The sequence below is a fragment of the Astatotilapia calliptera genome, chromosome 20 (assembly GCF_964374335.1).
Source record: "Astatotilapia calliptera chromosome 20, fAstCal68.1, whole genome shotgun sequence".
Taxonomy (NCBI): domain Eukaryota; kingdom Metazoa; phylum Chordata; class Actinopteri; order Cichliformes; family Cichlidae; genus Astatotilapia; species Astatotilapia calliptera.
Window position 1 is genome coordinate 34034924 of NC_137441.1, and position 27536 is coordinate 34062459.

The 27536-nt window shown below is 40.7% G+C and overlaps 1 protein-coding gene across 2 annotated transcripts in view; it reads right to left on the bottom strand.

The window, feature by feature from the left end:
* cpne5a (copine Va) overlaps window positions 1-27536 on the bottom strand; it is a 91116-nt gene that overhangs the window by 29946 nt on the left and 33634 nt on the right. For both annotated transcript variants that reach the window (XM_026154849.2, XM_026154853.2), the window contains 7 exons: window positions 13692-13755; window positions 9343-9446; window positions 9021-9125; window positions 6694-6735; window positions 6408-6483; window positions 3228-3281; window positions 2615-2676 (listed from right to left, as the gene is read on the bottom strand). In XM_026154849.2, the coding sequence (XP_026010634.1) occupies window positions 2615-2676; window positions 3228-3281; window positions 6408-6483; window positions 6694-6735; window positions 9021-9125; window positions 9343-9446; window positions 13692-13755 (507 nt within the window). The remainder of the gene's footprint in view (window positions 1-2614; window positions 2677-3227; window positions 3282-6407; window positions 6484-6693; window positions 6736-9020; window positions 9126-9342; window positions 9447-13691; window positions 13756-27536) is intronic.

Here is a 27536-nt window from a genome sequence, read left to right on the forward strand (position 1 = left end):
AATCCAAAATGATGATAGGTTGCCCCATCATAAAAATGAGAGAAAAAAACCCCCTAGAAGAACTAAAATCTGAGAGCAAATACAGCAACATAGTTTGATCTATCGTATCAGTACTTCTAACCTCATTGTTTTCCCATTTCCCCTCTTCCTCCATTTTTCTTCGGTTTCTCAAGGACAAATTAGATCAGAGTCGAACAAGTAGAAAAAGGTGAAAACACTGCTGTTTTGACAGTGAGTGAATGTGTGCTGTGTGTGAGGGTACAGTGTGTGTGTCCGTTTGTGGGAGCTGGAGAGAGACCAACGGGACAGATCTGGGACACTCAGCCACCAGCAGCAAAGCAGCAGAAAACTAAAACCAGGGCAGCCACTGATCCACTGAGAAACATTTCCATATGTGACAGGATGTTCGCCCTTAATTAAGCCCTCAGATCTTCTCCATATTCTATCATAATCATTCATATTCATTTACTCCGGAGTTGTGGCTGTGGACACAATCGTTTCCTTCGGGGCCACACTTTGAGCTGTTATGTGAAAAATCAGAAGCACCTCAGTAACCACACTCAATAACACTGAGGAAAACATGGATGAGTGCTTGTTATGCCATGGGCAGCAACAACAGGAAACAAAGTAAAAAGGGGGAGCCAGTGTAATGCATTTTAAAACTACTGTGTTAAATCTCACAGCCCTGACTCATTTCCGTGTATTAGTCACAGCGATGGCTGTCACTGTATAAAGTTTTAACACTCACTATTGACTGTTGTTCTACCAGATTTATGCATGGCGAAAATAAATTTGAATTTAAATTCTTTTATGACCTCTTTTCTTTTATTCTTCCTCCATTTGACAGCAAATATCTGAGAGCAAACATCAGAAAAGTCCAAGCAAACCCAGGTGCTCTGCACACACTACATCACTCTAGACCACTATCCCACTGTCATACCCCTGATTCAGTGGTTACACAATACAAGCAAACAGAGGCTGAGGCTCAGCATATCACTATTTACAGTCAGCAGCACCACTATCTATGACCATGAACACAGAACAGCTGTTTTTCTTGAGCAGATGACTCACTCAAACAGCCAGAGTGCTGGGTCTCCTATAGTTATTGCACAGATGCTAAAGGGTAGCATTAAGCGTTCGTGCTGTGTTTGGCGGGCTGGAGGACATGTTGGTATGCTAACAGTGAGAAATGTGATGGATGGATGGGAAAGACTGGGATGGATGTTAAGTGTTCATATACTGGATTGAGTGGTAAATGATCATATGATAATAATGATTACGTGCTGTGTTATACTGACAATATAGCATCAGTGCTAGCATAAAAATAGCATAAAAATCCTGAAACTGAGCCTACAAATGTCAATACAAGCATCTGCAATATCGTATTGCTGTTTTATTCCCATGAAATGACACCCAAACACAACCATTAATGCATAGTTAAAGCGTGTTAGTGTGGTGAAATCTGTAATTCCATGGCTTTCTAGGTCAGTGGTTACCTGAATGATATTTAAACACTGCAGATTTCACCACCATGCAAGAACAGCTGTGCATGGATGTCACAGTGATATGATACTATGATTATGATTATTATTAGCGCAGTCAGCATTAATCTCATTAAAATGAGGTTAATACGGTGGCCCTGAGAGGCCAAACGGACTTCAACTTCAGAAAACACCTGCAAAAAGAAAAATGCTGCAAAAAGAAAAATGCTTCTTTTTGCAGCATTTTTCTTTTTGCAAGTGTTTTCTGAAGTTGCAGTTCGTTTGGCCTCTCAGGGCCACCGTAGATTAATGCCATAACTGCATTAACGCGGCAAATCTCTGCCCGTTAACAAGCTAACCGTGCTAACGTGTTGATGCCGTGCAGCCCCACGCACGGGGCGATCACGGGTAACTCGCTAACGGAGATTTGCCACGTTAATGCAATTATCGCGTTAACCTGATTTTAATGAGATTTACGTTGACAGCGCTAATTATTATATTAACTGCTATATACCTTAGCTAATATTATTTTATCAGTGTGCTTAACACTTAAATGTGTAATAAACTGCAAAACAAGATTTGTTTTTAAACTTGAAATCTCCATCAAATTAAATTTTGGACACATAAAATATTCTGACAGGAATCATTAGAGTCTTATGTGCTAAAAGTTCAATTGCCTGTCTAGGAATAAAAAAATAATCCAAATGATGAATACATTTTCCAAAGCCCCTCTTCACAGCAGTCATTTTGACATGACAAAGTGGGACAGCACAGGTGTCTCTAATGATGTTAATGAAGGTTTTGTTCTATCTGCATGTAAGCCGTAATCAATGTAATTAGTCACACCTGTGTTTAAGAACTAAAAGGTCCAGTCGACAGATGAACTACTGGAAACAATATGTTACTTGTACATGTGTTAAACTCATACTAATAGGGAGTCTGCACAGCCATCATTGTGCACAATTAAATTCAAACAGTGAACTTCCAGTATGCAAATCAAATTTTTGAGTGCAGATTTGCAGTAAATGAAACTATGTGGTCATAGTTCCTGTGAGCCACTCGTAGAGGTGAAACACAAACAGCGTGAGTACATAAACAAAGTAATGTAACTTGCACACAAATGCATGACTCACCCTCCTCTGATGTAATCCAGGAAGGTGTGCTCTGACTCTACACTGAATGACAACAAGGATACCTGAGAGGGAAAAAAAGGCCCCAAAAGATTAACTCGTCCTTTTTAATTAAACAAAATTTGCCAATCTACACATTAACACTGACCTCTCAAAATGACCTATCCATGCAAAATGATTGCGTTGCCGAAGCAGCGCCTTAGAATTACAATCACTGAGCGTCAGTGTGCCTGTGGACTGATGGATGATCAGCTTGATGGATAGCTAGGCACAAATTTTAATTACAGAGTCACAGTATACGCTAAGAGCTGTAGCAAAGCCGCGGCTCATTTATGAACTTCTGTCACTATTCTTCAGGGAAAGGACACAGACACAAGTCTCTTTTATTTAGCTTTACAGACTTGAATAATCATCCCGTTTGAGGTCATGGGAATGTTTTCCCGTCTACTTAAATTCACTGTCTGGATCATAAGCTCAGGGAATGGGAATAGAAGAAAAACATTTAACAGAGTTCATGCAATCCACTTAGTGAAAACTTCCTGCTGAATACAAAAGAGAAGGCAGGCAGGGGTGTGCGTGCACAAGGAGATTTGCTCTTACAGTATCTCAGACTCACCGTCCCAGAGTTGATGTATCTCTTCTTCTTTATTTTCTTCTTGGCATTCACCACCTGGTATGAAGGCAGAATGGGAACGAAGGATAATGATAATGTAAACTTGCAGCACAATTCTTTTTATCCACCCTTGGGCAAGTAATAAAAACATCTTTGTCCTCCTACTCTATGTCTGTAAGGGTAATGGAGCATAGGGAGTGAATCCAATAACTGTAGCAGGTGAGAATGAGATACCATTGATCATGCCTTCCAGCTAAGTGCAGATAATTCAGAGGGATTTTTATAAGCATAAGCAGTCTACTGTAAATTTCACATGCATGCTGCCAGCTGTGGTGCTTATAACCACATACAGAGTGAGTGCAAGTGCACAGTTATGTGCAGTGGGGGTAGATGCATACAGCCAGGTCCAAGCTTTTGGATAGTGACACGATTTTTGTGCTTTTGCTTCTATGTACCACCACAGTGGAAGAAAGGAAATGAAGCTCAAAATATTGCTTCAAATTCAAATTTTCTGCGCAGTCTCTCCATTCCCATGCCATCAAAAGTAATTGTACAATTAACTGGTAAATTAAACTGATAAAAGGTATGCAGTTGATTCCAAAATTTGCATTTGGTAATTAGCCTGAGAAAACAAAGGCGAGCCATCAGAGAGAGCAGAAAATATAGGAGTGGCCAAGACAACAATCTGGCTAATTCTTAAAAGGAAGGAAAGCGCTGGTGAGTTCAAGCCTGGACGGCCATGAAAAGTAGCTTAAACTGAATGATCTCAGAATTCCTTTCACAACCTCTAGCCAAATCAAGAGCACCTCAACAGGGGTAGGCGTGTCAGAGCCTGCAATCACGACAAGTCTTCATTCATGTAACTACAAAGGGTTTAGCTCAAGCTGCAAACCACATGTGGCACTCAAGAACAGAAAGAGCAGATTACACTTTGCTAGGAAATGTCTTAGAAAATCTTGCCCAGCTCTGGAACAAGAAGTCTCTGGAGACAGATGAAACCAAAATTAACTAAGAGTGCCGAAAAGGAAAGAAGCAGCTTGTGATCTAAAGGAAAACACATCATCTGTCAAACATGGTGGAGGCGGTGTTTTAGCACGGGGATGCATGACTGCCAGTGGAAGTGGGTCACTAGTGTTTATTGATGATGTGACTGCTGATAAAAGCAGCAGAGACGACAGAGCTGCACTTTCTGCTCAGTTTCAGCCAAATGAAGAAAAACTGACAAGACAGCGCTTCACAGTGCACATGGACAATGACCCGAAACATGCAGTGAAAACAGCTTAAGAGCTTTTTGGCAAAGACATTAAATATTTTTAGATGACCTAGTCTTTCACCTGATTCCATCCCAAGTGAGCATGTTTTTCACTTACTGAACACAAAACTAGCCAAAAAGAAAAAACGCAGAGCTCCCTTAATAAGCAGTGACTGAGCGAGGCTGACAGCATTTCAAGCGAGAAAACCTTGCACTTTTTGATATGCATAGGCTGTAGCCTTCGGTATGTTTATATAGCTGACATTTTGTATTAAATTACTTTGTCCAGCTACATATGCTGTGAAAATAGAGGGACTAATAAAAAAGTCTGTAATTCCTAAACAGTTGGCTTGCTTTTCTGGTTACCCGGTGTATGGTTAGAGGTTATACGCTGCACTTCAATTAGATATTGGCTGCTTCATTTCAAATCCTGTGTGGTGGTTTACAAGGGCATGAGTGCAACACTGTGCAAACACCTATAGACTTCACTAAAAACAAAAAATTGGGAAATACTTGAGTGATATCCAAGGCAAGCAGAGTGATTACAGTCTTCAGTGCATTAAATAAAAGTTACATTTAAGCTTGCAGCCAAAAACTTGTATGCAACAGTGAGCAAAGTCAAATATCTGCACTGCTCATTCTAAAGGTCTGCACACAAACACAAAGCATGAGCCTGGAGGAAGCTGTGCAGGATAATAAAGTAAAAGGTATCCCATTCTACCCTCCTTTCGTCTCTCTTAGTAAAGCGCTATATAAATACAGGCCATTTACCATTTCTCTTCTCTACTCTTCCTTTCTGGTTCTGTACTTTCTAAAAGCGCCCCCTGAACTCGTCTTCCAAAAATTATGCCTCACAGCGTTGTGACCATCACTCAGCCGCCAAAACTTCACATGACATCACAAAGGAATCACATTCAGTTACAGCGTCCTGTACTGACATTAGCCTGCTGTCGTCGTATGTTTACAAGCTTTCTGCACGTCACGTTGAATATACAAAAATATGCAAAGAGCTGAAAAATGTGGCATGTGACATACTGAATTTCTTTATTTCTCCATAATGAGAAGGTGGTGTTATGTCATTTTTGTCCACATCACAAAAGTCTCTGACCTTACCTGCGTTTTATATATAGAAAGGTTTGGTGAAGGGTAATGGATGCACATCCTTATGCCGTGTCAGCAGTGTAAAAGGGCACCGTCTTTCCTAACCTAACTCATCAGCTTTTCCCTTACTCTCTACCTTTACTGGCCTTATTCTTTTCTTAGAGTGCTTCTATGACTGATTCAGAGGCTAATGTAATATGGCAACTGTTTTAATGAGCAGGGACCTATTCAGACTTTCTGAGTGCGATCCAAAGGAAGGAATAAGTAACATAGTTCTGTCGCATTTCCATTTGTATTCCCACCGCAGCAGCACTCTTCTCCAGTCGATCTATGGCACCACTTAACCTCTGAGAGGCTTAATAGCGGGTAGGGTGAGGACAAACAGGGGAGGCTAGTTGTTAATCTTGAACAGCCACAACTTTGCTCAAACAAGTGAGACCTGTAGAACTTCCTGTCATGAAAGAAGACCTTGCTGAGTATAAAGGGCACGCTGATTTGTTCTCAGACCGAGGCAGGTTTCTCACACTAGCATGCACAAAGGAAGCTGAGGTTTCTTTTTGTGCCATCAGAATCGTTTTTTGGCACAGGTGCTTCCAAGGTTCATTCATTAATAATTCGCACATAGCTTTGGCCGGTCACATTCAGCTCGATGTGCTGAATTTCACTTGAAACTGCGTCTGCCATAGTGGCTTCAGAAAGTGATTTGCATTCTACTTGGAAGCAGCTTAAAGCAAACGAGCTCCCTACAGCAGTCAACATTTGCAGCTTTTACATAAAGGTCCGCTGCTCTGAAGGTGATGATGGTATTGGTCGATTTTATCTCCGCTCACCTCATACACATTCAGCTGGTTCTGACCCCGACACAGCTCTTTGAAACTTGTGGTGAATTCACCGATGAAATCATGGCTGGTGGAAAGGAGACAAAAAGCGTCATCACAGCCTTGACTGGTGGAAGATAAAAGCACATAACCATTAATGTGTACTGAAAAGAAAGTAACTATAATTTAGTAGTCAGTAAGGACAGTAAAATAGCGTTGTCTATTAGGGATGAAAAATTTTTTTTGATAAATTTCTCTTGTGCATGTGTGTGCACACGCTCCTCTGTGTATCAGTTACCTCCCATCTCTGTCCCAGTCATACACCTCCACCTTGATTGTCCTAGGAAGCACATCAAAGAGCAGAAAATGTGTTTGTTTCCTTGTGTGAACATATTAATGCCTTGCGTGAGCTACAAACTTAATATTCTTGAGGAGAAATGTTACAAAGAGCATTTTGAAAGTGACAAACCAAGTTACTTAAGCTCATTAATTGTTAGTGAAAGCTGAATTAAAGCCATCAAAGAGAGCATGCTCTGTGTTTTGCATGCAAAAGACACAAACATCTTTCTAGAGATCTAATGGTGACAACATTTGTTTTCTCTTTGAAGCTATACTGCGTGGCAGCCTGAGTCATGTTAGGTTTTCAAAATTTATTAGCTGATTATTAAGCACCAGTCTCAGTAATTGCCAACATTTAAGCAAGACTGACAATAATACAAATTCACAGAGCTTATTGGGTTTCTGTCTGCTTAATTTATGTATAAAAAAAATATGGTGCGGATTAGTAAACTAGCATTAAATATTTAAATGAATTGTTTTTGTGTATCTCACAGAGTAAAGAGCTGGGCGACAACACCAACAGTTTAGGTAAAGCATTTTCTCCCCACATGCCTAAGACAGAAAAGTAACCTCTTGGGAAATAGCATATTTTGCAAGTTCCCAAAATAAGTCGGTAGGAGAAAAAAACAAATGAGCAAGCCTGAGAGAATATAGGCAGAATGAGGAAGATGCCTCCTCTTTTCTTCTCAGACTGATGGAAACTAGACTAGTGGCTTGCCACCCCCATCTTCCCATCAGCTGCTGCTGTCAGTCACTTGTCAGAGGATCCAAGAGGCAGATAAGTATCGGAGGGCTACTCTGTTATCCTGACCTGAACTAATTGTGTCTGCACTATTTTTCCCAGCTAACAAATGTCCAAATTGTGTAACGCACAAAGAAAGGAGACTTCCTCTAATGGTCTGTGATGAACTCATCACTTGTTTCCCTCTAAACCAACCAGACATTCAGAGTCAGAGTTAGAAAACTTTGCAATCTTGACTAGTATGAAAAAACAAATGATTCTTGACACTCAGGGCCACTTGTGACAGATGATTTGCCTGTGATGAGTCAGCATCATTATAATCAGCAGAGTTGGGGGCAGCTCGATCCTCGAATCAATTTCATTTTAGTTTCTGAAACCAGCGTTGTGTTGGAGTGGAAATGGGAGAGATTTCACTTTCTGATCGCTATCGAAGACAAATGATTGCAAGAGATTTATCAGATTCTCATGAGGGTGAAAAATGTGACTGCAGAGAGATAGTCAATACATCATTATTAATATATTGTAAATTTTGCTGTATATTTGCAGGAGAAAAGGGAACAAGAATGAAAGACGGTAGTGCAGAAAATACAGCACAGACCAGCCTGTCTGTGCATTTTACTGGAGTCCAAAAGAAAAGCCTGTGGGGGAGAAACCAGGCCATTTCTACTTATACAATTTAAAGAGAAATAAAAATGTCATGATTTGAAAAGTATTGGATGAAAAGACTGATAAATTGCAACAGCCGTGCTGCAGGTCTCCTGTATAGATCTCGGAAACTGTAGATATTTTAAAAGAAAAGCCAAGAGACCCTAAATGGCTGCAGATTTCTCTTGTCATCAAAATCCTCAAAGGGAATCAGGATACTTTCATGCTTCTGCTCCATCTGTCTGACCCAATTAGCTTCTCCGGGCAGGTGAACAGAGACAGGATTGAAAGCAGCGAACCTTCGCTGACACCCAGTGTAGCGGAGGCCATGGTTTGACATGTTCTTCTACACACTCGCGCGGCTGTCTGGGTCTAAACATTTTCCTGCTTCTGCACACAAACACACATAGAAGGGCTCCTGTGTTGTTCCAGCCACCTGTCAACATCTTTAGACGGACTCTCCCTCTCCTCTCGCTCTCTTTTTTCGCTCGTGTTATTTTATCTTCCTGCCAAAACTCTTCCTGCTCCTCGGGTATTCTGCAATGCCCTTCACTCTGAAAAGATTCAGATAAGCTAGAAGTTGCCACCAGAGAAACCAATCAGAAACCCTGCAATGCTCTGAAAGGCTCTCTGTGATTGTGGAGAAATCAATAAAGAGCCAGGCAAGGTGGCATGTAGTGCTAGTCAGCCTGTAATAATTGTCTATTTCAGCAGCGGATAGAATAACATTAGAAAATCAATTTGCTCTAAATCTGATAGCCCTGATCCACTTTGTAAGAGCTACACCACATATTAAAACTCTGCACCGCTTTAATTTTTCCTTAAAAAACAAACTCTGAGTGTGTGGGAATATTTGTTTGTCTTCATGAGACTCACCTGTACATCATCAGTCAACCTACCTGTCATAGTCTCCATTGCAGAGCGCTCTGACAGGGATGGAGAAGGGCTCCCACACAGGGTTCAGTGTGTTCTTCACCACCTCGGTCTTGTGGCAGATAGTGAACCTGGAGATGCAGTTAAAACAAACATCTCTAAAATATAAACAAACACGTGTTTGAGTCCATAAGAAAAGATTCATTCTTATATCTGAAGGAATAAATATATTTCAATAAATATTAACGTTAGCCCGCGACTTTGTTCCAGTTTTGAATTTTGGCCCACTGTGTATTTGAGTTTGACACCCCTGACTTACAGAGACGCAAATGCGAAAGACAAACTCACGTGCCATCCTCATTACTTCTGTAGAAGACCATGAAGGGGTCTGACTTTCCAAAGAAGTCCTTTTTATCCAGTTTGTTGGCACAAAATTGCATGGTGGCGTAATCCTACAGACAAAGGAGGAAGGCAGTCAGAGAAATGGAATGATGGAAAAGTACAGGATACTTTAAATCCATGCTACTGGCTGTGTTTGCCTCCCGATGTTTGTGTACACATGCTGTGTGCCAAGATATAAAAGCACTGAAGCACCAACTAAAAGCAAAGTGCTGACTGAATCTTAATAAGAGGACAGCAAATCCAAACAGTGGGCTCTAGTTTCAAAAACCTGCAAATGCATTCATTACCATTTCTTTATTATGCAACACCTGCATAACAATGTAGATGGAACACGGCAAATGAAAATACCTTGTGCTGTATAAAATAACAATAAGAGTAACCATACAGAGGCACATAAATGGATCCTAACACCCTGCACACAGAGAGGGGAGGGGCCTGTGTACAAAAGCATGTGGGGGGTGTGAGTGCAGCTAATGATACATTAGAAAGGCTGGTATTATCATAATTATACTCATTTAGGCAGCATTTCAATGTGTACTGCCACATCAAAGACAAAGAGCATGCTCCATAATGTTCTTGATTCCAGTTTGGCTCCCTGTGGTCACTCTAGAGTACAATAATGAAGCTGCATAATGGGCACACTGGACAGGTAAATGTCCACATCAGAAGAAAAGCTCTGCAAAGTGTTCTCCATCAGCATCTCAATCATCACCTTCACCTGAATGATGTTCAAACCTTCTTAACAGCTTTGTACCCCCCCCCCCAAACGTACCACATATGTAAATTGGGGGTCTTATTCTCACATCTTAGAGTCTGTTAAAGTTTTATGCCAGAAGACATTGAAGCTTTCAAGGAGCAAAAGGAGGAGCTGTCTTTACCCAGCTGGTCTTCAGGGCTTTTAGGTTTTGAAGTGCTGCTGTTAGATCTAAACCAGCATGGTGCAGAGCAGGGCCTCTATTGATTGCTTTGACCCACATCAGTCGGACACGGTCTGCCACTGACCTGCCTCTCGCTAACCCCCAAAAACATCACTTTTTGCCTTGGACACAGCACTACCACGGAGCTACTACATAATTCAAAGTACAATAACTCCTGCAGTTTTCTCCTTAAGAGGGGGATATTATGCTTGTCCTCATTTTCTGCCAGTACAAAAGATGGCATAAAAGAAGAGGATGAAAGGTGGGCGTAGCCACGCGCGAGTTTCATGCCGCAGATAATCCAACATTTTAAAACCTGGTATGACCAAGATTTTCATAATAGACCTAATTTTCTATTCAGTATGATCTAAAATGATTGAGTGAGTCCATAAACTTAGCAGGAAAGTATTTACAGAGGCTACATCAGAGAGCTGTATGTTCATAGACTTCTATAGGACCAGAAGACTCTTTGCAGCAACAGCTATTTCTATTTAGTGGCCTTCAGATAGAATGACACTTCACTGGCGTCATATTTCCACACTGGAAGCTATGTATTTTAACTGTATATGCAGGACTCCAACCTGCCTATTGTTCAAGGAGCTCACTAAAAAGAAGAGTGGACTAAATAAGAGTATTCAACAAGGTCCAATGTCCAATCCTTTCACTGTGGTGGAAATGTTGAAGCAGGTGAAGAGTAAAGCTATGATTAAAACAGTCAGCGCTGGCAGCTGAATGGGTTGCTATATATCCATTTTCATTTCCTACTGTCATTTTCAGTTATTACCTACCTTTCTATCCAGCCTGCAATATCTTTGCATTTTCTACCTGCAGTGTGTCAAGCTCTCCCTCTGTGGTTTTTTCACAAGAACGTTTAATTTTCCAAGGTGCTGTTTGGTGCATTAAAACTAACACATCATGTTGGGAAAGTTTGCTTAGGTCAGATATGAAAGCCCTTAAAAAATAGATCCGTAGTATAACTGTCCTGTTTAACCCTGACACAGCTTCTACAATTACACTATCATGGCAGCACAGTGCCCTAAGCCTTCATTAGGCATGGATAACACATACCCACATCGGAGCCTAGCAGTGTTCTCTCATTAAGCGAGGAAAAGGCAGAACATTCATTTCAGCCACTGAGGTTTAGGAGCAGCAGGGGAATAGTGACTTCAGTCTACATCCTCCTACCCGTTTCTCTGCTCTACTAAGATATCACCGCATGGGGTAAGTGGCAGAGCAACGCACACTGCCACTTACAGAGAGTGGGGTGGGTCTATTCAAAGAGATACAAAGCAATGCACACAGTGCCTGAATTCATGTTACACAAGCTTATGACATCCTTGGGATTGCAGACTGTAGTGAATCACAAAATGAATCATAAGCTTCGCGCATCACTCCATTCATCCGAGCATTCGTCTATTATGACTGTAAGCCACAGGTGAAGGATTTTTTGTCAATGTAAGGATGAGCGTTATGTAAGCTCAAGAAGTGAAGAACGTTTGCTTGATAAATGAAAAATGTTAGTGTAATCAGGGTTTTAATGTTACCAGAGCTAGTTTAAATTCATTCAAGAGGTTTTGTGTTATTTTATTTCATTTAATTTACTTGATTACTTTTTCCATATTCATAGGACGTGAGGCTGTTCTGTAAAGACTAAAAAGCCTCTGTAGAAAACTTGTGGTGTCAAGTTTTATAAACAAAATCGCCACTTTGTGAACAATTGTGAGTCGAACTGATAACCAGGACTGAGGTTTACAGCTTCCATATGTTAAATGTTGTGTGGTTTACTTTTATTTAAATCAGACAGAGCTGGACCGTGTGGAAGATGTGAAGCGAGCCAGCCACTGCTCTGCACTCCTATGTGCCAGAGGCAACGACAGCCAAGAGGAAGCCTTTGATCTATGCGGAGGCTGTTTCTCTGTCTAATGATACCTGGCAAATCCACCACGAAGGTGAGAGCCAGCCCAGTTCTCGATTCACAGTCCCTGCAGAACTTCCCCAGTCGATTCTCCCTCTGCTCGTCTCACTTTCCCCAAACAAGAGTTGCAGTGTTTACCTCGGGCGATGCTGCAACTCAGCTGCCTCCATTTATTGGTCACAGGTGGATTATAGAATAAACAACAACCAGATGGATGGTGGCAATCCAGACTGTAAGAATTCACAGGTGTGGTGTTGTGCTGACAGCGCTGTCTTCTGAGTCACACTTTTAGTACGTCGTTGCTTTCATTTGCCTGTTCTTTTCTCAAACCTGAGACATTTCTGTTCAGGGTTAAATTCTGTGTATACAGGGCAGGTCTGCGGTGACATGTCTAGTCGGTGTCTCTCTAATGGAGTCCGGGAGAAGGGAAATCATCATTTGTACCAGTAACGATCATTTGCATTTATATTACTGAATCGCCTCTTGAAGAGGTGCTTTGCATTGATGATGCTAACTCCTATCATTCGCAGATCCAATGCACCTGATGACTCACAGCAGCCCTCCAATGACTGTGAGCACTGACACTTCAATCCAGCAGTGCAGAATCAGTAATGCTTATCATGGTGGTTTCATTATCAGCATGTCTTATCAGTCTCACTCTAACAGGAGACTCTTTATTTGTCAGGGAATAAACAATAAGAAAAAAAAAACACCTAGTCAGGTACAATGATTGTTAAACAAGGTGCTTTTTTAAGCTAAACAAGTATGTCAGGAAATTAGAAACCACTGAATCATTGCTTACATGTATTAGGGAATCATAAAACATTTACAGAGAAGCTCAAGGGCTTTTTGTTCAGCCTCTGAGGGAGGCCGGTTGTTCCGGTCAATAAGTCCTGCTCCACTGGCAGCAGTATAATGTGATTATTTACTATCTTCATTTAGCAGTGTGGAGAGAAAGTCAATGGGCATTAGTGGACACAGGTTATTAACGCAGACTCATGGATTAACGCACACTACATAGGAGCAAGTGCCTGTTTTAGTGATTGAAATGAAGGCGGTCTCATTAAATAGCTATTCAACCTCATAGCATATCCACTATGTACACAAGTTCCAAATGGCAAACGCAATTGCAAAGTAACACGGCATATCCTGCTCGTTTAATGGGGACAGTTATGGCACAATATATCTCGCTGGAGTAAAGGATATTAAATATCCCACTTCACTTCAGCGGACTCGTGAACATTGCTAAACACGGATAATGGAGCAATTCCATGCAACGCAGGCGATCTCACAGTGACGTGTCACAATTTAACAATTCGCTCATTTAAAGTCAGATGTAATGATGCTTAAGGGTCGAGTTCACATGAGACAAGTGAACACTGCAAAACATTTACTCTGACACTTAAAGTGTAAACAGTTACAAAAACAAAAAAAGTATGATGGTTAAAACTTTTTGGACTTACTCGGCAGTTTCCAAGCTCCTCCGCAGACAAGATAACAGTTCCACATTTCTTCCCGGGTATACCACTGTGAAAACAAACACATATCCTTCTCTCATCCAAGTAAAACTTTCACAGCGATCCATTTTGACCATTTTTTAGATGTTAGCAGGTGAACAATTAGAGGCATTGTGTTGCATTTTGTTATACTAATCCATGATGCCAGTAAACAGCAAGAATTGTCAGTAGTTCTAGCATCCTCTTTTGTAAATTCCACTGAATCCGGTTATCTTTGGGAAAGGGGCCGAAACATCTAAGTGGAGCTGAAACGCTTTCTTGTGTCTTTCTATTCTACAAGTTTGATTTCACACCTTCTGAGCGATAGAAGAGGAAAGACCACAGATAAGATTCATGGATGTAGCGAAGGAGGACACGCACAGGGCTGGAGTGGCAGAACAGGACACTAGGGATAGGGTGAGATAGAGGCAGAAGATTTCCTGTGGCAACCCCTAAAGGAACCAGCCATATAAAGAAGAATAACCTTTTTGAGAGACAGAAGTATCAATAATTAGAAATATTTATGTTTCTAAGATTCTTCTTTGTTTGAATTGTACAATAAGGCTTCATTTCTGGCTTATTTTCACATCCAATTGTATTTTAAATTCAGTAGTATATAGAATTGCAATGTTAATTTAGTATGACAGTGTGACAGCTCTAATGAGCACATTATTCCTTTTTCTCCACCTTAAGTGAATCAAAAACAAGTTATAAATATAGGCTCCCAAGTTTTCAGAGCAGTGTGATATCAGACTGCTGAGAAGCCGAGCTCTTCCGATTCCCGATTGCCAGCACCATATTGAGACTTTAAAGCTGCAGTTGTTTACCACTGATTCACGCTCCAGCAGATGATCAAGACATATCGCAGCACAAGAGGCGCTCTCTGCATGTCTGTGTTTCCATACATCACCTCTTCACTAAGCTGCCAATCCAGTGGCTGATTCTAACAAAAATAGAGACAGCGCTGCATCACAGTTTGTCCTAAATGTTATTTGGCTGTATTTTTTGAAGCGGAACAAAATGACTTTTTTTCCCCTGATATCCAATCTAACCAGCTCTCAGCATCCACTGAAGCTGTGAGAAGAAGGCAGAATCCATTCGACCCAACACGGAGCAATACACCATATCTGTTTTCCAATCATACAATAGCATTCCAGCTGCTACAGCTCCCATCATCCTTCTGGATAAAAAAGGAAATTACACGAGTGTCCTGCTGTGGCCTTAGCTGGAGACCAGTCATTAGAAGGTCAGACTTGCTGTGACAGACTTGTTCATCAAGCTGTGATAGCTGATCTGAATATCAGTACTACTACATACATACTGCTAAGCAAGAGGCAGCCTTTGACTATAATGGCAAAAGTTCCTTTATTCATAACATCAATCTCAAGCACGAACCTAAGTGAACTTTCAGAACTGGATTATATCAGAGAACCAGGGCCTGCCTGCACATGAGATTTCTGTAATGTTTTTAGGACGTATGGTACGAGGTGTTTTCCATTCATCTCAATCAGGTTTGCCAGGACTGCATCACAAGAAGTAAAGCTCTATAAAACCAGTTGTCATGCTGTGGAGGAATAGTTCTCCAGGCTTCTCTTGTGCTTGAAGGACATCTGGCCACTCTTCCATTAAGAATATTTCAGACTAGAAATGTTCCTCTCAGGTCTTTGCCAGATTTTTCTTATTTCCTAAGAATATGATTTGCTGTTTATCTGAGGTACAGATAAGGACACTGCAAAGTAGAGATATGCAAAGTTTTCAGCTAATGGTTCTTTGGGAATCACCTTTCAGCTAAAGAAAGGAACAACGTCTGTGTTGTTGCAAAAGCCTGTTAGTAACAAAGTGTCTAAAGATGAGATTTTAAATTGTCTGTTTGCCAATTTGTCTAAGATGTAAAGACAACACTGGTTCATCCCTTGAGTTAGGCGCCTTTGTCATGCTTGAAATATTCATAGGTCAAAAAAGTGCTCAGATACAAGCAATAGACTGAAAATGAGTGAAAAAGCAGCCAATGCTCAAAGAACAACTTTGAAAGACCTTGAGCAAGCCTGGACAACTATTGCTCATGACCGCTTTACAAATTCTTTACATTTAAAAAAGTCCAGCTCCTGGGTACTAAAATATAAAGAAATGAGGGTCTGAGAGAGTTTTATACAGTACTGTACCTCAACACAAATCCACTTAGCACTGAATTGTGGCTGCTGCATCTGCTTTCATGAGGCAAAAGGAAAAACTGAACTCTCACGGAGCAGGTCTGCTTAGTTTTCGGGCTTTATCTTGGAGGTCCACAGAGACCCGTCTCAGGGTGAATTAACTGTCCTTGAATTATTGATGCTTTACTCCAAGTCACCACCGTGCAGTTTGATGGTGCCTTGAAAAGCGAGTAAAGCTCTAACCAATGATGCCAGTAAACCCTGCACGCTCCACAGGTCACATTATCTCCCTGAGGTCACAATAATGTTAGATATTCCTATTAAACCAGGAAATGAGATCCAGCAATTGGTAAAGTATCAGCTCCAGGCACGTTTAGATGCACCACCCTGCTCTAATCTCTGCGGCAGAGAAGAGAGCAGGTACCAAAAGGGCAATGGTCTTTTAAATCAGGTATGCATTATTGAGTTTGCAATTTCCCCTGACAATGACTAGTTAACATGAAGAGCAAGCAAGCAAGCAAGCACTGAATGGATAAATACAGTTCCTACTAATTATCGATCAAACGTGACTTTGGGGGTTTTTTTCTCTAAATTTTTCTGCTCCGTGCTGCGATGTGACTGCAGGTGATACAAAGTGTCCTGCATCAGGAGGCTTCATTCTCACAGCACTCATATACTGATGGTTTTTCAGTGGGGAAAATGCTTTGATGATGAAATTATGTGAAATTTTTGGCTGTGGTCCTTCTTTCCTGTAAATCCCCAATGAACACAGTCTACATTCTGTCAGCTGTAGGGAACCAACAGGATTTAATCAAGTTGGTCGTGTAAGTGCAAAACACATTTGTAACATTTTTAAACGAGTCCGGTACAACAAGATGAAGCTATTTTGTGATGTTTCACAGCCTGGCAATCCCCAGCTTAGCACAGCAACAATTTGAGACCTTCACTGTTTCAAGTTACACCATCATGAATGTTCATGTCAATACACAGTATTGCCCTGAATATGTTTTTTTTCTAGCACACAGATGGCTCTGTTTTACAGTAATTCCTGGAGATTGTTCTAGATACATGGCAAAAGTCAAATAGTTGGCTTAGTAACCAAAACTGTAACAATGGGGAATGACGCAGAGAGAGAACTCTTTTAAAGAAGGAATAACAGCATTTACATTCTGAGTTACAGAAAGTCTTAATGTGGACAACTTGTTCAGAGAAGGCTGGCAGCCTGTTAATATAAAAGGCTGATTAATGCAATATGGTAATATTCCTGCAGCATAGCAATACAGGTGAGTGACTGCAATAACCGCATGCTAAGTATGTATGATGATCCTTTCCACCATTCTTAGTCCTCCATAATTCATCCAGTCACTTACAGGCTTCCCTTGGCACTCAGCAGACACAGTACCATAAGGGCCTGACCAACTAAATTCTAGTCCAGTGCAGAAACCTCAGCAGGACTAATTTTTAAAGTCAGATTAGCATCATGTCTGCTGTTCCTCCTTTTCCACAGAATCCCCCAGGATCAAACAAAACTTCATGAAGAAGAGAAACAAATAGAGAGAGAAATGAAATAGCGCCTTGTAGCACAGCAGCTTCCTTTACCCAGAAAGAAGAGATAAGATAAGATAGAACTTTATTAATCCCTCAGGTGGGTTCCTCTGGGAAATTCGACTTCCAAAAAGCACAGCAACGACCGAAGTTACAGTTACAGAATTGTTATATATATATATATATACACACACACACACACACACACACATATATAAATACAGAGACAAATATAAATAGAATATACAAAGGGGATAAATAGAATAAATAGGAATAAAAAATAAAACAGAAACAGAGGCAAGAAGTGCTGTCATGCTCTTAGCTCTGAAACAGAGGGTTAGCTACAGCTGCCTTGACAGAACCCCTGTTTGATCAACTGAATGGAGAGAGATCAAGCAGCATATTTCAACATTACTACAATTACTTGGCCAAAGTTTTTGATACTGCTGTTCTGCAGAATACCGATGAGAGTACTGGGTGTCTCTATTTGCCAGGGAACCATGTATGCGAACCATTTATTCCTCCAAAACGCAAGCATCAGAGATTATTAGGCATGACATATTATAATATGGATATTCAGGCTCAATGTATGGCCTCTATAATTTCCCATCTAGAGGCAGTTGCTGTCATGAAATAGTGATTCACAATCCCTGTATTCTCCATTACCTATCTGTGCGGAGGTCGGGTGGATGGAGGATGGTGAGATTAAAGTCCGAAGAGGGAGAAGGAAGCAATTGTTGATGCCGTTCACATTAGGTCATTAGGATGAGGGATGGTCTTGATATTTAACGACAGCGCAACGTGTCACGCATAAGAGAGTGAGAGAGGGTTATCTGCTCAACAACATGAGTGAGAGTCCTAGAAGAAGAAAGCGATTTTTTTTTCACACTGCAGTTTCTGCAGGGTGGGTCTGCATATATTTTTTTCCTGTGACGCATAGTGGCTGCACTGCTATCGTGCAAAGAAGTGTTATATTGCAATTTCACACCTAAATGGCAATTAATCACTTAAAACAAATTATTCAGTAAGGTTAGGTGCGAGCACAGCAAGAAAAAAAAGGATCGGTTTAACTGCATTTCACTGCAACTGTCCAGGTCAGTGAATTTAGTAAATCTGCCTGGATGACAAGGGGACTGATATAAATGAACAAATCTAACGAGTTCCAGTCGAGTCAAAGGCTAGCAGAGATGGGTGGAAGGCAGATAATCGGGCTTTGTGCCACTGTAACCATATGGGGCAGTGGGCATATCATAGCTGAACAGAATTAGCCAAGGTTGCCAAAACTCTTTGTGGGTTTAAATGGGATTATACCACTAATCCCTCTGATCTTCATATACCGATAAGAATCCATAATCCTTCACCTTCCCAAGATTTTTTTAAGAGGATGAAAAGTGCAACGGCTTATTCAAAAGGGCACCAGAATACCCGCTGTATTTCTCAGACAGGAGCTCCTTCCTACAGGTATTGCAGGAGGAGATGCTGTTTGTGTTCAAGGCTGGTAGCCACAGGCTACCTGTGCTTAGCTTTTTGAGGCTCTGTCAGAATGAGCACAAAGCTGGTAAACACGGCAAAAACTGTGGCACAGAAAAATGTCTAATAGATATTATTAAACCATCACAAGGAAAAAATGTGTTTACATTTTACCGATGGCGCATGGTGCCATGAACCTGCCATCCTTCGTTCCATTACTACTCCAGTCACGTGTTATTCACTGGGTACCACTGACGGGTAAAGACCATCACCACAATCTCCCTCAATGGAGCTAATCGTGTAATTTATATAGTGACTAATTAAACAAGAAATTTGATTAAATTAAGACTGTATTCCATTCTATGAGTATAGTGATGTAATGAGATTGGTGTTGACGTTTTGATTGCATAAATAACAGCGCAGGCTTTAATCACTATAACAATCTTTGCTTTATTGAGATTTTGAATAAATGAGGCTGTCATCAACCACCTGCAAGCTAAAAATCGCTTGTTTTGACAGCAAAAGAGAAGAAGCAGCTGTCAGTCAGAAGGAAACTTTCTCTCTCAGTCTAAAGGCAAAACCTGTTCATGACAGCGAGCTCACTCTAATCCCCGTGCTCTGCCAGTAACAGAAACTCTTCAAGAGAGCATAACGAGTCAGTTTCAATTTCCCCCTAGCAAGCAAAGAACATCTCTATAGGAAACGCCAAGAAAGATGCCCAATTTCCATTGCTTTTATACTTGGAATGCATTTTATTGCACTTTTAAACTACTGTCATGGCAGAAAATAAAGAAAGTACACCCTCTGTCAGTTCTAAGGTTTTACATATCAGGATATAATGAAAATTTATTTGATCCTAACCAGGTCTGAAAATTTGATAAATGCTACTTCAGATGAACAACAAAACATGACGGTTTCCACCCGGTCATTAGTTATTTAACAAAAATTAGGCCAAAATGCAGAAGCTGCAAATAAAAAACTAAGCAAACCTCATGGTCAAATAGTGTATTGAATCATTTTTTCAGGGATAATTAAGTAACTTGAAGTAATCACTTTCTGTATGACTTTATCAGTCTTTCACATTGTTGTGCAGAAGTTCTGGCCCACTCTGTGCGCATTAGAGGATGCACAGCTCTCTTAAGGTCAGGTTACGGTCTGGACATTGCAACACCTTGATTCTTTTCTTTTTCGCCTTTTCTGTTATAGATTTGCTGCTGTGTTTGGGACCATTGCCATGTTGTATGACCCAATTTATGGCAAGCTCCAGCTGTCAGACTGCCTCACATCTGACTCTAGAATACTTTGGTAAACAAGCTCAAATCATCACCACTCCACCAACACGCTTACAGTCGGTATGAGGTGTTAATGCTGTGCTTGGTTTTCTCCATACATGTCACTGCGTATTGTGGCCAGACATCTCCACTTCAGTCTCATCTGTCTATAGGACTTTGTACCAGAAGCCTTGTGGTTTGTTCAGATGATATTTTGTAAACCTAAGCTCTGCTGCCATGTTCTTTTTATAGAGAAGAGGTTTTCTCCTGCAACCCTCCCAAACCAGACTTGTTGTTAATTGTAAAGTCATTAACTTATACTTAAACTCAATTAGAGAACATATAACATGCTAACTGAGGCCTGTAGGGCCTGATGTAGCTACTGAATTTGATGCAATTTCTCTGAGCACTGCATGAGGTAAATTTCTGGGATGTCCACTCATGGAAGGGATAATAATTGACTTGAATGTTTTCCACTAGTGAATAATCTTTATCTCTTTGTAAATGGTCTTATAAACCTTCCAAGGCTGATGGGCAGCAACAATTGCTTCTTTAAAACAAACAACAGAATTAGAATGTATAGAACAGAGTTTGAATGAAAGCAACAGAATTCTAAAACAACCAATAGAATTTGAATAAAAAGAGTGGAATTAGTATGAAATGACTAAAATTTGAATGAAAACAGAATTTGAACAAAAACAACAGAATTAGAATGTACAGAACAGAGTTTAAATGAAAACAACAGAATTCTAAAACAAGTAATAGAATTTGAATAAAAAGAGTAGAATTAGAATGAAAACAAAAGCATTTGAATGAAAACAACAGAATCTCAATGAAAAGAACGGAATTAGAATGAACAGAACAAAGTTTGAATCAAAACAATGAAATTTGAATGAAAACAACAGAATTTGAATGAAAACAATGGAAGTTTAAGACCTTTACTGACGTCTTTTCCTGTTGGAATCATGTTAACACACACCTGAATGCTTCAGACCTTCAGTTAAACAAGTGAATTTGATTAGCAGCACCTGCTTCTGACTTAGTTTGTTACATAAATAATCATAAAATGAATATGTCGATTACTCTTATTATTCCGCAATAACTAAAACCATACTATTAAGGGTGTATTTTCTATTTACCATGACTGTAGGTAATATCAACTCACAGCTCATTCTGCCCTCTGTTTTCCCTGCAGTGTTACTGTTGAGCCACCTTTCGCCCCCTCATCTAGCGCTGAGCACATGTAATGAAATTCATATGATGTTGCAGTGGGTTGCCCTGACCTCCTCTGATTGTAATCTGCGCACCGACAGATTGTTTTCAGCCTCTGAATAGATAGATCAGCAACACAGAGTGCCTTTCAGTTTGCTCTCTCACCTTTGCAGCAGACACAGCTTGTGGTCATAACAGAAATTAACACTGTCTGCTCTGACTGCAAAACCTCCACTGCCCTTGCCTGCACTTGCACTATTAGTAGTGTTAAGACAACAATCTATTGCCTTATTACCTGCAGAGCTTTAAGAGACAATACTTATAACAAGCAGGGTATATATATATATATATATATATATATATATATAAAAAAACACCCAGCACGCCCCTGCGGGCGGTTTATCCTTCAAGCTCGGGTCCTCTACCAGAGGCCTGGGAGCTTGAGGGTCCTGCGCAGTATCTTAGCTGTTCCCAGGACTGCGCTCTTCTGGACAGAGATCTCCGATGTTGTTCCCGGGATCTGCTGGAGCCACTCGCCTAGCTTGGGAGTCACCGCACCTAGTGCTCCGATTACCACGGGGACCACCGTTACCTTCACCCTCCACATCCTCTCGAGCTCTTCTCTGAGCCCTTGGTATTTCTCCAGCTTCTCGTGTTCCTTCTTCCTGATATTGCTGTCATTCGGAACCGCTACATCGATCACTACGGCCGTCTTCTTCTGTTTGTCTACCACCACTATGTCCGGTTGGTTAGCCACCACCATTTTGTCCGTCTGTATCTGGAAGTCCCACAGGATCTTAGCTCGGTCATTTCTCCACCACCCTTGGGGGCATCTCCCATTTTGACCTCGAGACTTCCAGGTTATACTCGGCACAGATGTTCCTGTACACTATGCCGGCCACTTGGTTATGGCGTTCCATGTATGCCTTGCCTGCTAGCATCTTGCACCCTGCTGTTATGTGCTGGATTGTCTCTGGGGCATCTTTACACAGCCTGCACCTGGGGTCTTGCCTGGTGTGATAGACCCCAGCCTCTATGGATCTTGTGCTCAGAGCTTGTTCTTGTGCTGCCATGATTAGTGCCTCTGTGCTGTCTTTCAGTCCAGCTTTGTCCAGCCACTGGTAGGATTTCTGGATATCAGCCACCTCCTCTATCTGCCGGTGGTACATACCGTGCAGGGGCCTGTCCTTCCATGATGGTTCCTCGTCTCCCTCCTCTTTCTTGGGTTTCTGCTGCCTGAGGTATTCACTGAGCACTCGGTCAGTTGGGGCCATCTTCCCAATGTATTCTTGGATGTTCGTTGTCTCATCCTGGACTGTGGTGCTGACACTCACCCCTTCCTTCCGCATATATATATATATATATGTATATATATATATATATATATATATATATATATATATATATATATATATATATATATATATATATATATATATATATATGTATAAATGAACCATTTCCTTTCATCGGAGGCACAAAGCAGAGATTTTCCAAAGTCCTTGAAGAGTCATAAACAGAGCAATGTAGCTGACAATTTATCTGAATGAGTGGGAAGGCAAGGCAAACAAACAGTTTGTTGTGAGAGCTGCGCTGCAGAGAGGGGAGGCTTTTTGCTTCTTATGGAAGCAAAATGGTACCTAATAAATCCCTGTTTCATCGGACAAAAAGGGTTCTTGTACACTCAGCACAGTTGGGGTTTTTATACATCTAAGCAGGAATACACATTATTAGAGAGGGACTCTTGTTAGTGCTCAGCCTTAGAGCCCAAATTGGCATTTAGCAAGGCAGCAGAATGGTCTAATTGTGTGTGATGCTCCGAGGCAGAGAATGCTGATTAGTATAAGCCGTCTAGAACAGTTCACCTCCCAATTAAGTAAAACAGACAAACACGGGGGGCTAAAAGTTAAAGAAACACTGTACCTGGCTGCATGTACCCATCTACAGTATCAAGAATAATTGGATTAGGGATTTTCAGTTTCACTAACAAATAAACTTCTCTCACTCCCACTCATTATTTAAATCTGTGATTTTATTTCATCTCAGAGGAAGCGCCGCCATCAGCCATCTACATTAACCAACAACTTTCAAAGAACTGTGAGTCTCTGAAGTCAAGATGAGACAAGTAATGCCCTTTGTTTCAGTGTTCCCTGAGTAAATTTATGGTAAGTTATCGCACTCTGCGAGTTTACACAGCAGTTTGAAATAATATTGCGGGCATGACATTACGTATTTGATCTTTTAGTATACATTTCAACTGTTAACTTTGAATACAATATAATGCTGCATTTCATAATTAGCTTATGTAAAAGAACCCTGTTAGAAACCATTTCATCTGTGGCTCTAACTGACCCGTCACCCAATCCATCCCTCGAGCAGAGATCGTATTGTCATAACGACATTAGAATGCAGAGACAACCTGAATAGGAAGCTATTTATTGGCTCCTCCAACAAAGAGACAATCATGTGCACTAAACCAGATGAGCCAAGCAGAGGTTCACAGACATATCTGCTGGCTATTGGAGCGTTGGAGCCATTTCAAGTTCAAGTATGAAAATCCCCTCATATTTTCTATTGAAAAACAAACACACACTATATGGACAAAAGTACTGGGACACCTACAGCACTTGCTCAGGCATGGAAACCTGTACCATGAAGCTCCTGCACACAGTCATTGCGCTGATGTTAATGTGAGAGGAGATTTGGAACTTGGCAATTATTGATTTAGCAGAGTTAAGTTACAGACCCTCTCTGTAACTTGATGTGGGCTGACACTTCATGGCAGGGTTAACATGGTTCCAACGCTTCCACTTTATAAATGTTTATAAAGGAAGACTGAATGGGCGGTGATTTTATAGTCGTTGGGCAATGGGACAGAAAACATGTGAATTCAAAGATTAAGAGGTGAGCAGCATACTTACTGTTTTAGATACCAGTTTTTAGATGTTTTTGAAGTTTATTTATCTCTTTGTTTATTTTTGTTATTTTATTTTATTGTATGTTCTTTTACCAGTCTTATTTTTCACGTTGTCTGCCTCAGTGTTTGGTCCTCTTTTCAGCATTATTGCTGATGAGAGCAGCCCACAGAGAAAGTAATGCAGCCTGAGGCCATCTCTGTGTGAATCAAGGACCCATTGTTTAGTAAATTACTATCAATTTCAACACACGATCTGCCTTTTTTATAATTGCAAACAGCCTGTGTGCATATAAGACTGCAAAGCAATTAAGAGAAGGGGCTCGGCAACTACTGCTTACAAACATATTTGTTTCAGTGAATTAATAATCAGGTACAACTTCATCAAACTTCAAGATGACACAGTTCTGCTCAAAGATGAGATTTTTAGCACACTGAAATAAGTTGGACTGCAGTTACAGTGTTTTTTCACCCCAACGTGCACTGATGCCCGGTGACCAGAAGGATGGAATATAAGTCTAATAAAAACCTTGGTTTTTAAGATCTGACCAGAGATACGGATGAAAATTAGCCTTTTGAAAATGAACAAAAAATATTAAATATTATTAAATATTAAATGTGAAAACATAAACCGGATCGCAACAGATATGAAAAGTTTAGAGTTTCAAAGATTTTTATCCTATTGCTGTTGTGCTAGATTGCATCAGTGTATTGCTGTTGTTGTCTTGAATATCTGTTCAGTCCTAAACTCAATTAGAGAACTGACACAATGTTTTTTTGATATGTTGAATTTTGACTTGTTTTGACAGAGAGATAACTCAGTAAATTAAAGTATTGCTGATTTGATGAAAGCAGAACTAAGCTTTATTTTAAAAAAAACATATTCTCCGTTCACTGCTTATCTTTCAACATCTGCGTTGCGCTGTTGTGATCAGATATCACTTAACATGTGACAAACGCAATTTGATAAGTCTGTACTGATTGACAGATTAACATTTGTGGTGAAGTTTTTTTGCATTTGCAATAACATGACCTAGAATATCTTCAGTGATGTGATTCAGCATCAAATACACTCAAACCAGTCTGGGTTGATGAGGCCCTGGCTTGTATCCCAGCAGCACTAACGCATGGAACTTTCCTCCTAATCCAAAGCCAACAGGAGGCTCTTTCTTTCACGTTTTCTCAGCCCCTGTGATGTTGAGTAGCATGTAGATCTTCCACAGTGACCAACCTGTGAATCCTCTGCCCCCCACTTCAATAAGCTTGCGGCATGCCTTCCAGTCTCCCCTCCTGCAGAGCCCCACCAGCTCCTGATATGTGGATTTCTTTTTTTCATTTGCCTCCTCCATGTGCTCCTCCCAGGGAACTGTGAGCTCTAATAGGAGCAACTGCATGGAGGAGACTGATAGAGGTGCCCTGTCTGGCCTCTTTGAAGTTTCTATACCTCTCCAGATCCAGTTCCAAGTCTGACGCTGAGGTGAGCAGCCACATTGCAGGTTTAGGCTGAGATTGTAGCAGTTTCCCAGTCTCTGCTGGCAGATATGTTTGCTCTTGGCCTTGGTTTTGGAGATGGTAACAGTGATGGTCTTTAGCATGTGGTCTTGCTTTCATAGCAAAGAGGATATGCATGTGAGTCGATCTTTTTGGGTTTTTGTCAGTCAACAAGCTCTCACTGTATGCTGAATATCCATGTAACCTGGTGCTGCAAGTCCACCATCACGCTGTTCCGCTCTTCTTTGATGCCACTTGTCCTTTGCCTGACTAGATGTTACCGCGAACACAAAAAGCTTATGTTTCAGCTGGGACTCTGATGCCTCCAGGCATTCCTGGGCTCTCCATTTCCTGCCTGTCTGTACCATGATGCCTGCTGATACCACCCAGGAAACTTTGGAGTCCAGATATAGTAGAGCCTCTCAAATACAAGCAACCCTGAACTCGTCCCCAAGGCTGCTGAACAGGAGTTGCATTTGCATTTGCTTTAACATCAGTAATTAAAACTCTGGGGGCAGAAACACTGAGCTGTCCTGATTGAGATGCTTTCCTGTTTCCAAAATCAAACGGACACATAGACGCCTGCCAAAGTATGTAAAACTGTCATTGTGGTGTTTTCTAACGAACTAGGTATCTCCAGTTACCACACCGTCACAATGACGCACACACTCTGACTCACGAGGGGAAAACAATAACAGCTTTGACATTGCACCTCCCATATGAGAATGATTGGTGATTATTTAAAATAATTGTAATTATTATCATCACAAATCAGGTTAGACATGAACGTGTTGTGTGGCACATTAGCCACCGCACTAATTAAGCCACATATTCTCACAGCAGAGAAAACAAATTAATTATCAGCAAATCTGAGATCAAACTTCTTGAGATTTTGATCAAGTACTACACTTTCTTTTATCAAAGGACGCTCAAAACAAATTATATCTTCATCAAAACAAGTAAAAATTCAAGAGAAAATTTATCAGTTTAACTACACTTTCATCTTTTCTCTTTTTAGCCCTACCCATGGGATTACTTAATGCAATTTCTGCCTGTCCTTTGACTTTGATGTTTTTATGCACAGTCTGTTTAGCCAAAAAAAAGTCATTAAAGGGTATGCAGCATGGCTATAAGTACATTTATGATAAATCAGGAACATCGTCAGAGTTCGACAGTCATAAATGAGCCAAGTTCAAGCTAAACTTGAAATGGTAAGTACATGTAAACAGTGAGTTACAGCATTGAATTGACGAACTTAGTACCTCTGTCTTTACTTAAATAGTTATAATGAATAGAGAGCTTATTCATTTCCTTATAACTGCAGCTAGAAAGAGGAGCTAACACAGAACAGATTCATGTGTGAAATGCATGAGAAGTGCAACATACTGTACCTATCAGAAGGTGTAAAGATTTTTTTTCTTTGTCAGTTATCCTTCTGTATTCAGTGCTGGAAAAACATCATTATTCCTTTGAAGCGTTGGTTTTCCCACAGGAAAACAGGTCAGGTGAGCTTTTATGTGAGCTCTCAATTTATTCAGTTCCACATGCATGCCTTTGATATGTTATTTTTGTATATTTCCAGCTTTCCTCCCTCCCTGTGTGGGTTGATCGACACACCCGCGGCAGTCGTACTCTTCCTTATGGTTCATTTCCAGCTTTAAGCATGCAGCAGAAGGGCACAGTAAGGGTAGGCTAATGGGTTTAGCATGCTAATCTTGTGCTGCATTTATATGCTGTACAAACATATTGTGTGTGGTAT